The sequence below is a fragment of the Alligator sinensis genome, unplaced genomic scaffold (genome assembly GCF_000455745.1).
Source record: "Alligator sinensis unplaced genomic scaffold, ASM45574v1 scaffold253_1, whole genome shotgun sequence".
NCBI classification, from domain to species: Eukaryota; Metazoa; Chordata; order Crocodylia; family Alligatoridae; genus Alligator; species Alligator sinensis.
Window position 1 is genome coordinate 1911601 of NW_005842147.1, and position 13119 is coordinate 1924719.

The 13119-nt window shown below is 41.6% G+C and overlaps 1 protein-coding gene across 10 annotated transcripts in view; it reads right to left on the reverse strand.

Moving 5' to 3' along the window:
* TBC1D7 (TBC1 domain family member 7) overlaps positions 1–9935 on the reverse strand; it is a 25686-nt gene extending 15751 nt beyond the window's left edge. For 2 of the 10 annotated variants that reach the window (XM_025206241.1, XM_025206248.1), the window contains exons 1-5: positions 9695–9855; positions 7279–7462; positions 7010–7129; positions 5086–5166; positions 674–861 (exon numbers count right to left, since the gene is read on the reverse strand). In XM_025206241.1, the coding sequence (XP_025062026.1) occupies positions 674–861; positions 5086–5166; positions 7010–7121 (381 nt within the window). In that variant the 5' untranslated portion in view covers positions 7122–7129; positions 7279–7462; positions 9695–9855. The other 8 variants (XM_025206243.1, XM_025206244.1, XM_025206242.1 and 5 more) reach the window with 8 other exon arrangements.
* Positions 9936–13119: the final 3184 nt, after the last annotated feature.

Genomic DNA, 13119 nt, shown 5'->3' on the forward strand with positions numbered 1-13119 from the left:
GAGACAGCAGGACTTCCAACATTAATGGTCAAGCACTCCCTTGTAGGCACATGGACATGAAACATGTACTCTTCTCTTTTCAATTAAATAGTACGCTTTCATGTCACCAAACTGTGGATAAGTCTAGATTACCATCACTGCTGTGACTGCAATGCAGTTAATGCACCACACTTGTGCGCTTGAATAAAATCCAACAAACAGCTCAAATTAACAAAAATGCCAGATTGGTAACCTTCATTCTGGATTAAAAAAACAAATTATTTAGGACACTGCTTTTATTACCTCTGACCTATGACAGAGGACATCTGATCTTACTGCAGCAAATAGGTCCTTATGTCATTATTGTTACTAAGGTACTGTAGATAGAGAGTAAATGCCAGGAGGGGGAAGAAGGAAGAGCAAATATAAAAGGCTATTAGCCCAGAGGAAAAAAAAAGAAAGCATACAGAAAAGATTTTAAGGCATAAAAGCTTATACATATATTTGACGAAGAAGAACTAATGCACAGTTTCATTAACCCCTGGTACATAACTTCCATATTCTTCTTTTCTATATTCATTTAAATTTATTTATCAGCGCGCATCTTCCATGCTATGATTTGTTTTCATGGCTTCAGTTCAAGGGTTCCTTTTACTGTAAAAGAATATTGTTGAAGCCAAAGGAAGCAACTGACCAGAGGAAATGCTGGATTTCGAGGCAACTTTCCTGCTTCTAGTTGATGTATGCGAAGGAAAACTTCCACCTGTGGGGTAGAATCACTGATGAAGCGAATTACTTGGAGGGCATGATACACGTCCATATATTGTTCCTTTCGGTACATCATCACCAGGACATGAGATTCATGATGAGGAGGAATAATCCCTAAAAGAGATAAAAAGAGGAAGAAATCAGAACAGAGAATCCCCTTCTCAAAAGACTAAACTTAGCTCCATTCATACTAATGTTTAGCCTACAAAGAATTTAGATCCTGGCTCTGTAGTTGGTTGGTTGAAGGACACAAAATAGAAAACTATAAAGTGGAAATACACAGGACAAGCAAACAGGAATATACTTATCAAAAGAAGGTAATGCATTGACTGACTGCAGGAGCATGATCTTTGCTTTTAAGTCCCCTTACAGGAGGGTGGAACATATTTTGCCCATCAGGTTACTGGTGGTCAATGGATAAATAAGAGGTCCCCATGTTTGGAAGACGGGGAAATTATTTTTTATTTTGAATTACCTTATTGTTACCTCATTTAATTAATCTTTTTAATTGCCACTAGTTTATATTTATCTGTACCTTTGTTAATGCTGCATTACTTGTATGTGTATTTGTACTTAACTTCCCCTTAATATTGATCAAAAAAGTGAATATATTAAAAAATCTGTATCTGATTACTTTTTAAATATGGTATTCTGTACTGAAAAAGGCATTCACGGCTCCACAGAAAAACAGGAGTGAGGTCTCATTTTATACTAGAGCATTTCCTATACAAACATTTTACCAAAAGCATGATCAGGCTACAGAGACAAAAACTTTGCCCTGCTATAAATTTGAGAGAGGAGGTACAAAACCAGAACTAATTCCTTTTCCAAATTCCACAGTTCCTCCTAGATTACCAGGGCTACATGTGCACATGCAAGTAATGCAAAGGTACTGCACTTACCTTTCTTATTCTTCAATTTACTCTCAAGTCCACACTGAAGCTTTTTCTACAGACTTACCCCTCTTTTCTACAGACTTACTCCTGAGATTAATCCTCTTCTGAATCAATGGTTCAAGAAAATTGCAATAGCAGAGGTTGATTCAATATGGTTACAACCAAACCAATTTGTAAGGCTACAGTTAATCACACCACAATACTATAATGGATCAATTGTGTTCCCCCATCCCCCCCCCCCAAATAATAGCTATTTATGACATCTGCAACTGATGCTTGATATACAACTCCCCTAGTGCAGGGGTGCTCAACTTCTGGCCCACAGCAGTGTCATCCAGCCTATGGGGCTTCCCACAGGTCTAGAAATTTAGTGGTAGGAGAGCACCGCTGCCCTGCTGCCAAATCTCTGGACCCATGGGGAGCCCCAGGCTCTGTGTGCTGGGCCCAGCACCTGTTCCCAGCATGTATGGGTCCCAGGCCCCAATCTCAGTGTGAGGGGGACAGGAGAAAGCAGTGCCAGCTTCCCAGGACCCAATCCTGGTATGACAGGTGCAGAAGGGGACAGTGCCAGCCCCCTGGGACTAATCCCAGCATGCTGGGGGGCAGAAAGGGGTAGTGCCAGCCACCTAGGACCTAATCCCAGCACATGGGGGGAGGGGCAGGGGGCAAGAGAGAGCAGTGCCACACCCCCAGGACCCAAACTTGGTGCACAGGGGCTAGGAGGGGATGGTGCCAGGACCCAGCCCTGATCTGGCCTGCAGACATCCCCATCTCGCCCCAAGATGGGCCCCATTCATCTGGTCCACAGAGCCAAAAGATTGAGCACCACTGTCCTAGTGGTCTGTCCGTTCAGGCCTTTCTTTCCCCTTAACGACTGCACCTTACTTAACACCATTTAATAAGTATACAGCAAACCTGCCTCTGACTTCAAGAGAAGAAAGATTCTCAAGATGCCAAAAGTGACATGGCACTTTTGTATCACTAGGAAAGCAGATATAGTCCTTTTATAGTCAAATCAGAAAGAGACATTCTTTAATATCAGCTTTAAGTCAGGTTACCTGCTGCTTTCATCACTCCTTTAAAGGAGTACATTGTTCCTAAGTGTTAACCCAGGAAATTGCTGGGGTTGAGTTTCAAAAGCAAGAGAAAGAGATTTCCCTTCATATAGCTAGAACAAACCTAACTGTATTCTAAGAGCTGGAACTTGACTTTCAATTTGAAGCAAAAATAGTGTTAACATCATAATTAAGCAAGTATATGCTGCTAAGACCAATATGCTAAATCCAGAAAATTAGCACACTGACCCTAGCCAGGACAGAGTCAAATAATGCAAGGAAGTCTATAAATCATTTTATCACAACCTGCACTCCACTTAGCTATGGTGAGTCCTACTTGACTCAAGAAGGGCATATTCAGCATACCATATAACCAGGGAAGGCATCAGGCTCGTTACATTTCAAATCTAATTTTAGATTAAATCCACTGAAAGCCATATTAAAACTATTTACAGGAGACATAATGTTTCCCTCCAGCAATAGACAGAGCTGTTGTTCAAATCACCAAACCAGAGATGTCTTGTAAACACCCATTTTTCTCATGAATGTTGACAATAAGATAAAAGTAAAATCCTCAAGGATATATTATAAGCAATTTTCTTTGTATGCAACTATGTCTTATGTCTCAGCATACTCAAAGTAAACACTGAATGACAGACTGGTGCCTTCCCCTATTCTGGGTTGTTCATTCAAAATAAGTTTACATTTTTTAAGTTCATAGATTCATAGATGTTAGGGTCGGAAGGGACCTCAATATATCATCAAGTCCGACCCCAAGTTTCCAGACTAAGATCCTAAAATGCAATTGGTAAACAAGTTTCTCACATTCTCTATGCATTCAGAATCAGACTTTATGACACAGCATGCAAAGGAACATGGAAAGAGCCAACCTAACAAATATTTAATTGTGTCAAAGTTCACAAATCACCGTGTCTAAGGCAGTCAATAAATGCTGTTGATTCAAAACTGAATTACAACTTTGTACAGAAACTTCTCCACAAAGTTCTCTTTTTGGGTCAGAGATCTACCAAACTGGTTGTTAACATTATATTAGTTAAGGATTAATCTCCACTACATTAAGAAACTGGGTTTCAGAATTCTTTATTTTCCAAAGCTTAGCCCTGGTGTTATTTGGGCTTTCATTATGTATAATCAGTTTACTAAAGAGAAAATTTAGGAAGTTCAGAAACAACTGTTAGGATCTTGCACCAAAATGTGTTTACTAAACCTAAGTTAAATGTTTACACACATTCATGAATGTTTTAAATCATTTTTTTAATCTATTCAAAATAAAAGCGGTTTGACTTTTACATGGACTTTAAACATTCTTGTTACATTATTTGCAACCCACACCAAGTGTCAATGCATATAAATCAGGAAGTGAAACTGAATAGATGGAGCACTGATATTTACAATTCTACTTTTGCTGTTCGAGAAACAAAAGAGCATACTATCATCTCCTTCAAATCATAATTTTTTTTTTAAACTATAATTTTTAATTATCTAGAGCATTATTAGAGACTTAGGTAAGAATTATTTTTTATGTTTGAACTGGCAGTATTCCTTTAAAGGCAATGAATATTTTAAAAGCATTCCAGGGATGCCATTCATGTACTAAAAATTATCATTATTCTTGGGTCCTGCATCCCCCATTAAATTAGCTCATGCTTTTATAAATCTGGTAAACTCAAGAAGTGGTTCCAAAAGGCCATTATTACTTTTTCAATTAGTCATTTGACTCTAACTACAGGGAAAGTAGAATTCGGTGGATTTATGGTTTCTGGACATACCTTATTTTATTCTTCCCTTCGGTGACAAATGTTACCCATCACAAGAAGCATAATCAGAGCTAAATCTCATCATGAAACTTTAAAAGGGAGTCTCTCACTCTGGCCAGATTCTATTAAATAGCCAGTTCAACACTAACCACCATCTTCTTAAATCAGTTTTGATTATACAGCTTCACTTTTTTACAGCTTCTTTACACTTTTGATTATACAACTACAGCATCTTTTTTTAAAAGAATAAAACTGAAAACTTTCCCAGATGGCAGCTATTTCTGTTCCACATTCAAATATATACACACTAATTATATTCATGTCCATTACAATAATAGAGGAGTTCATTTCATTTTTACAAATCTGTATGTATGAAATGTTCCAAAATGCATGCATAAAATACTTAAGTCAAGTAATCAACAACTCACTCAAGCACATTAAGTATTGGATATGTGGAACTTAACTATATACAAAAGTAGACCAAAAATTGGTAGCAGTGGTTATTAAAGACAGTATACCAATATACTGCTATGCCCCTAACAATCAACAAATACACCCCAGGCATATTCCAATTAGTATACATATGACTGTAGTCTTTATATGCCATACCTAAAAGTACCTTCCACACCAGGATCCGATACATGGACGGAAGAGGAAATCTTTGACTAAAGGTGCAGAGCTTCTCAATATCTGTAAAGAAAAAAAGCTAACATATTTCAAAACTCTTTCTAAATCTTAAAATTTACACCAGAGGCAATCAGGACTCGTAGTAATTTACACCAAGAATTCTAGGGCATTGATTCACAGGAAAAGGACAATTCTTTAGGTGCTGATAGCTGTCCGCAAATCGCACTTACAAAGGACAACACAATATTGATACAAATTACTGACTTGCAGTTAAGAATAGTTGGAAGTGCTATAAAAATTGCTATTACAGTTCCTTGAAAACTTCTTAGTTTGATTTATAATTAAACTACAAATCTACTAGATTTCAACAAGAAAAGATTGTGACATTTTAGGCCTGAAGTAAAAAAAAATCTCTCTTTGCCTTAAAATTAATTACAAAGAAGCTTTTTGGTGTAAAAAAAACCACACAGTAATCTTTCTGTTCTGTTACAGGCTTAGCACACACATAGGATGAACAGAAATAATCATCATTATCGTATCACAACACATTGTGATTTTGAGAAGAGAAAGAATTAGGAGAAGGAAACAATCAATTCTTAAGGAAAAATTACCTTCATAAAAAAAACACTCTCAGCTTCTTGGGCACAAAGAATGAGAGAAGAAAAAAGAAATAAACAAGAGGTTCTAAAGTAAAATAGCAACTGTTTTTTAAAGCCTCTCAGATGCACCTTTAGTAACCAACCAGTACTATCCAATTTAAAATATTCTCCAGTGCAATGGTTCCAAAATGTTTTGGTTTTTTTAAGTCAAACTCTCAAAATTTCTCATAGACCCAACATATATTACTGTCACCAGCTTACAACTGAAAATGTTATCAGGGTACACAGGGCCTGATACAATCCGGAACCAGCTACAAACTACTTACTATGACGTCACAGCCAAGCAGTGGTCCATGAACGATATACTGTTTTTTTCTGGCGCACACACCCCTGAATAAAATACATTGTTTTTGAAAGGCAAAATTAATAAAAACAGATCCTTCTTTGATAGCCTCTAGGGGAGGAAAGAGAAAGTATCCATAACCAGCTGTAGCACGTGCACTTTTGGGCTGAAAACAGAAGTTGCAACAAATTTATGGTAGCATAAAGCGTAAGCAAACAGACCTCCATGCCCATTACGGACATCTGTTTGGCTTTATGGTAGGGGAGGTGTCTGCACTCTCCTTCCATCCCAGGTAGGAGCTCCCAGGGCTTCAGTGGCCCAATCCTGCACACGCCGGGAATTCCTTTAGAGGGGTATTCCCAGGACACACAGTATCCTGCCCAGGTTCCCTGCTTGCAGAGGCACATCCTGGGAATCCCCCATCAAGAGATTTCCCGGACACAGGTATTGCACTACCATGCCCCAGAGTACCTCCATTTACAACTGTCCTGCATGATTAGGCCCTCGAAACTCTGGAAGCGGCAAGATCCAGACCCTTCAGAATGACAGGCAACGTCTTTGTCGCCCAACAAAATGGACCAGCTGTGATGCCGCAACAGCTGATACCGCAACAAAAAATGATGTCTGTTTTTAGCCAGACTTTCACGTTCACCTGGCAGACTCTTAAGCCACAAAAACTGCCATAAAAGTATTTCCTTGATTATAATGCACACCCCAATTCCCAGCAGCTGAATTTTAGGAAAAGGTGTGTACTGTACATGGTAGTTTGAGAACCACTATCTTGGTAATGTCTGGATGCAACTCTAGATTCTGCAAGCTCCATGGTAAATGATATGGAGATTGATGAAAAATTGCCTGGAAAAATCAGAGATGTTGAGCACAACATCTACCATTGACTTCAGTGAAAGTGCTTGTTTTTTTACAAAACTTATACCCAGAAAGTACAAGAGTCAGATCACTTTACCCAGGCGGTCATCTTTCAGCAAGATTTCTAACGATTTTTTCTCTTCAACGCCACGAAACCCCACTTTTTCATAATAGACTGAACGGAAATTTCTCTGAGAGTCTTCAGCCATGATTCATTCTGGAGGGGAAAAAAATGGAAAATGTTTAACAGTTTACATCTAACAATGTGTTCTTATTGCTTTAGAGTGAACTTCCTTTGAAAATCAATGGAAATTAAATGCCTTTGTCTGTAATGGAAATAAATGCCTTTGCCACAAAAAAACCTACTTGAATTTATAAGACATCCAGGATGTTATTCGGCCAAGCCAATCTCAGCCACAGTTGCACTAAGCTATGAAGGAGCAACAGGTGGATGAATGGAGGTTGTTCAAGTCTAGTGCATATTTTAGTACGATACTCATGTTGTTCTGATGTACTGCATCAACCAAAACCTTGCCCCTGTCATTCCAGACTGAAAAAAATAGGTTAAACCTGCTTTTAGATGAATGAATAAATAAACAAACAGCCTGTACAGCACACAGCAGACACACTGACAATTTGTACCACAACTAAACTCAATTTTTTACTCGGCTAATTAGTTTGCAAAATACTAAACCTGGAGCAGGAAAGACAATCCTCATCATTAGCCCGCAAACATAAGAAAAACGTTAAGAGATGGCATGTTGCTGAATAGGACACAAATGAATGGCACACATACTGAGCCGGTCCAATTACATCAAGCTGCTACATGTGGTACTTAAGCAGGATGAGAAACAAAGCATTCACAAATATACAGAAGGGCCCCTACCTTGCAAAGGTTAAAAATATGTTAATCTTCTCCATGCCAGGAGGGCATTGAGAGGCATACTCCATCTAACACGGTCAGCAGCAACTATCAGAGTAGAATTCCAGCTGCAGCTATGCTCCTTCATTTCTTTGACACATTTAACTTTACTTGAAACACAAACAAATCCACTGCTGACTTAAGGTGCATGTGTAGGTCTTTGCAGAATCAGAGCCAGCTGAGTACCCAAAAGCAGGACTAGATCAGTAAAGGACTTGTTCAGTGCTTACTGTGTTTGACCAAAGCATATATTTAAAATCAGATAGAAACTGTTTGTACTACTGCTTAGATATCTCTCTTAATGCCCAATACCAAACTGTTCACACAAATATTTGGGACTCTTCACAGCTCAGACATTTCAGGATCAGGCCTTCAGTATATTTATTATTAACTTGTGCCCCAGAGTCCAATCAGGAACGAAAGATGCTGTAAAACAAAGCAGGTCCCAAGCAGTTTGGATTTACCATTATTTAGCTAACAAACAAGTGCCAAATCATCGTGGCTGGCAGTGACACTTTAATTGATGCAACATTCAAAGACAAAACTAAACCTAGAGTGACAGAATGCTAAAAAATGGGAAACCTGGAAAAAAAAAGGCATGACAATTCATAAGAGAAGAATGCTATTCAAATCTAGCTATTCAGACTAGACATCAGGAGGTGCTACTTCACAGTCAGGGCAGCTAGGATCTGGAACCAACTTCCAAGGGAAGTGGTGCTCGCTTCTACCCTGGGGGTCTTCAAAAGGAGACTAGATAATCACCTAGCCGGGGTCGTTTGACCCCAGTACTCTTTCCTACCCACGGCAGGGGTTCGGACGTGATGATCTGCTCAGGTCCCTTCTGACCCTACCAAATATGAAACTATAAATTATCACAATAGCATGGCTTCACTTTACATAAGAATGATGACACCCTCCACCCCCAAAATGATCAAACATGGGACTACTTCATTTTCTTATCAAGCAACCAGCAAATTTTATATGCTGTCATTGATTAGTGAAAAGTTACTTTATCCATTAGACAGGTTCCTGCATTAAATCCTATCTTAACTCAAGCTGTCTTTATAGAAGATAAATATGCATTTTTGTTCTTAAAAGGAAGGTTTTTTTAACGATATCATTAAATCTCCTGAAAGGCAATTCAGTAGTAGCAGTAAATTTGTATTATTAAATAATCCAATTGTCCAACTCATAGAAAACATTTGCCAGCTGCTGATTTCATGAACTGCATTTGTGATCCTTATCCTATGCATAGCTTAAGCATAATTCATTACATTTTTTTAGCATAGTGTAAGCTTTGCATAGGGTAAGGATCACAAATTCAACTCATGAAATCACTCGGCAAATGTTTTCATTTCAACTGGAAAATGTTTTGGACAAGTTGGACAATTGAATTGAACACTGTTTTGCGAAAGATAGCGGTTATGTTGATGTCTAGACATTTGAGCTGTGTTGTGTTAAAACTGAACGCGTTAGGCTTTCACTTGCCGTTTACAGTTTGCCTCTCTCATGCGTACATCCCAAGTTATTAAAGTCACACAAGGGCTTGATAAAAACCCTGTACTTGTAGCAGGACTTGGACGGGGACAAGAGGGAGGATGCTGCCTTGAACAGGAGGTTCAACGCTATCAGTGGGGGCCAAAATTTGGGCGGGCATAAAATGAGCCCCACACCCTCCCCTGTAGGAAGCGCTACTCCTGTCCACTTCCTCTGCCCAAGCTGCTTCTCAGGTATCCAGGCGGTAGCCCGACTGGTCCAGAGGCAAAAAGATCCAGAACTCGTGGCAGAAGTGATCTCTTTTAGGAGACCAACCAGGCGCTTGCAAAAAAAAAAATGTTTTTTTAATTATAATGCAAATACCTAATTGGTCTCATAACAGATATCACCTCTGCCACGGGTTGATGCCTTCAATCTGCTGCTCTGCTTTCTGCCGCTCTGCCTGCTGCTTCTTGCCCTCTCTGCCGCCTGTCCCGACCCTGCCAGTGCACCCAAGCAGGATACACCCCCTCCCGGGGAGAACGACTTACCCCGGACGGGCGGCGCGGAGGGCCTGCGTCGCGCCCCAGTGACGTCACGGCGGTACTCCCTCCGCATTGGAGGAGGGAGACGTCAGGCCTGGTAAGAGGCGGGGGGCCGGCAGCACTGGAGGACTGGAAGTTGCAGTACTTCCTGGTTCCGTCGGCACCGGCAGCGCCAGGTTCCTGGCGGGCAGAGAGGAGCAGCTGCAGCGGGGGAGTTGGCACAGTATTGGTTCCGGTATAAGGGATCTGCTGGTGGCAGAGGCAATCACATTTATTAGGCGAACTAGATGTTTGCGCGCGCGCGCCCACACACACACAAAAAGATATTGGGGGAAAAAAAATGACTTTCTTTGCATTTTTGGCACCGGCACCTTTCCTCGGGCCTGGGGGAGTGCAAAGGTTGTCAAGGTTCTCCCAGGGGGAAGTAAATTCATATTGCACAGGAGAACTGGCATGTGCGGTAACATCTGTTTGGAAGAGGAATCAAAGCTTGTGGCAGGGGTGACATCTGTTAGACCATGTAATGTTTGCCACAAAAATTTGCTTTACCTGGATACCTGACTTTGCAACGGTTCACTTGGAGCAGATCAGGCTCCGGGAAAAGTTGGAACAGTCTCTTTTTTTTCCCTCAAAGTTGTCTGGTGGTGGGTGCGAAGTAGAAGCCTATTTCCCTCTGGTCCTCATGTTTCATATTTCACAGAAGAGCGGGGAGATGGAAGATGGCATGATCTACTGGGTGGGAGTTCCTGTTGTGGAGAGGTCTCTCCCTGCTCTGGGAAAATGCAAATTACCTCAAACAAAGGCAGGAGCAGGGTGTCAGGTTTCAGGTGGTAAACTTTGTTTCCTTGTAAAATTATGGAAGTTTTCATTTCAGAAAGCAGCTAAAATTCGATATCTTCCATGTTTGTTTATTTGTTGTTTTTCTTTTCTTCGCACCACCCAGAAGGTTTCCCCAGACAGAGAAGACGCACAGGCCACAGGAGCAAGGCCTGGTGTAAAGAAGACTAGGGCCCAATTGGGGCCAGGTGGCCTCCAGGGTTTCTTTGTTTGTTTGCTTTTTGCTATACATTCCTCTCCTGTACTAGTAAGAGAGGCATGAGGACTCGCGTTGCAGTCTTAAAGGTGGTCCCGACCCACAGGCCCACTAAAAGGGGAGCCAAAGGACTCCAAAGTGTTATTTCCTGCCTGTCTCCTGCCAGGGATGTTAGGGGGGGGGGGGTTGTTGTTGTTAAAGGCAGTCTTTGGACTTATGATACAATTGGTTCCTGAAAACCGTGTCTTTAAGTCTAAACGTTGTAACTCGAAACCGATTTTTTTTTTTTTTTTTTTTTTCCCCCCCCCCTTAGGAAGCAATGTTATAAATGGGGGATTGGTTCCTGAACCAAGGCCCAGTACCCTGTTTTCACCAAAAATAACCGAGAAGTTTGTACTCAATCAATTATAGATTCATAATATAGCAACATTAATGTATTTATACTGTAAATAGCAATCATATTGATTTGGAAGGACTTCTTTGAGGTGACTTTGCTGGACTTTTTGAAGGGTTCTTGACTGGAGTCTTGGCTGCAGGGTTTTCTGGAGTCTTGAACTTATTCACTGGCGTGGCATCGCATCAGATCAAGCGTTGTAAAGTTGAAACTGATGTCAGACAGTTGAAATGGTGTCAATTTATACAACATTTTGCACTTGCAACTTTTAAGTCAAGGACTGTCTGTATTTCTTCCCCATAATTATGTTTCAGTGAGTCGAGGATTGCGGCTACCAGTCACCAGCTATCTATGGTTGACTGGAAAGACACGGAGTCAGGGCAGGTCCTGGACATTCAGACTCTACTAGGCTGAGCTGGGACATACAGAATGGAGCTGGATTGGACAATCCTGACCTATTTGAACATGGACAATTTGGTTCAATCATCAGCCGGGAGCCCAGACCATTGATCCAGTCCACCACCAGTGCATTGTTTTGGTGTGGTACGGGCAGGGGTGTGAGGGGAAGGAGGAGCCCTGAGAAGATCCTAGGAGCAAGACACCGGGACAAAGTCTGTCTGTGCATTCCAGCTCCTGTACAGTTAAGCATTCCATCAAGTCGTGGCAGACGAGAGAGTGCAATCCACTGGAAATGGTGGACAAACATGTCCCTGGGCTGCCTTCCCAACAGCTCATTTAGATTGGACTCCACAAAGGTATGGGCTCTGGCCTTACTAGATGGCCCCTCCCCCAACACTAGGTACCAAATAAAAAAACAAAACAAAACCCCAAAGATGCTAGACTCTCAGACGTCCATTTGCTGAATGGACACCTCCAACACTTTCTAGTGAGCCAGCAAACATTCTTGGACCAGTGGTACAAAATCTGCTTGCTTGTACTCACTCTGACATCCCTTCCCAACCAAGGAGTAAAACTGCCCCTTTTGGATTAGCCATCTCCAACTGCTACTTCTTTTGTATGGCTGATATAGATACAGAGCAGCAACTATAATTTTACGTTTAGGTGGCTGAGCCAGACAATTGCGTCAGGAGCAGCAGAGTGTATTGCTGTGATGCCCCCTTCATATTTGTGGATTGGGCATTGAGGCGTTATATGTTCCATGGTCTGTTCTGGGTGACCACAGCTGCACACTGGAGAGTTTTTAGTTTTCCATTTGTGCATCAAGACTGCTACTGACCCAGCTGCTGACATTTTTACTGCCTCAGCCCATAAGCTTAGCTCTCATTTCCTAGCATCATAGAAAGTTCAGGTTGGAAGGGAACTCAGGATGCCAACTAATCCAAGCAGGAGCAGCCCCAATTAGATCATCCCAGCCAAGGCTTTGTCTAACCAGGTCTTTAAAACCTCCAAGGATGGAGATTCCACAACTGCTCTGGGTAACCTGTTCCTGTGCTTTACCACGCTTGTAAATACGAGTTTATTTCACCAGATTTCTTCTGCTCCCACTGACTGAGGAAAAGCCACTAAAGGGAGGGACCTGGTGGAACTGACACAGACACACCAGCTTCCCCCTCCTTGTCCATCAGATGCCACAGCAACACCTTCAGTCCACCCCACCCCACTCACACCCCATGCGGGGAGGAAAGGGGGCTCTGGGCCCCGGCAGAGACACCCGATGCAGGAAGGGGATGGAGCTCCAGGGTGGGTGGCTCTGCCAGATCGGGGAGGACAGTGGCAAAAGGGGTGAGAGAGGCCAGAAGGCTGCAGAGCTGGGGCCAGGGATGCTGAAGAGGTTGGAGGTGGGATCTAGAAGATCCTATAGGGGCTGAAAGGGAGC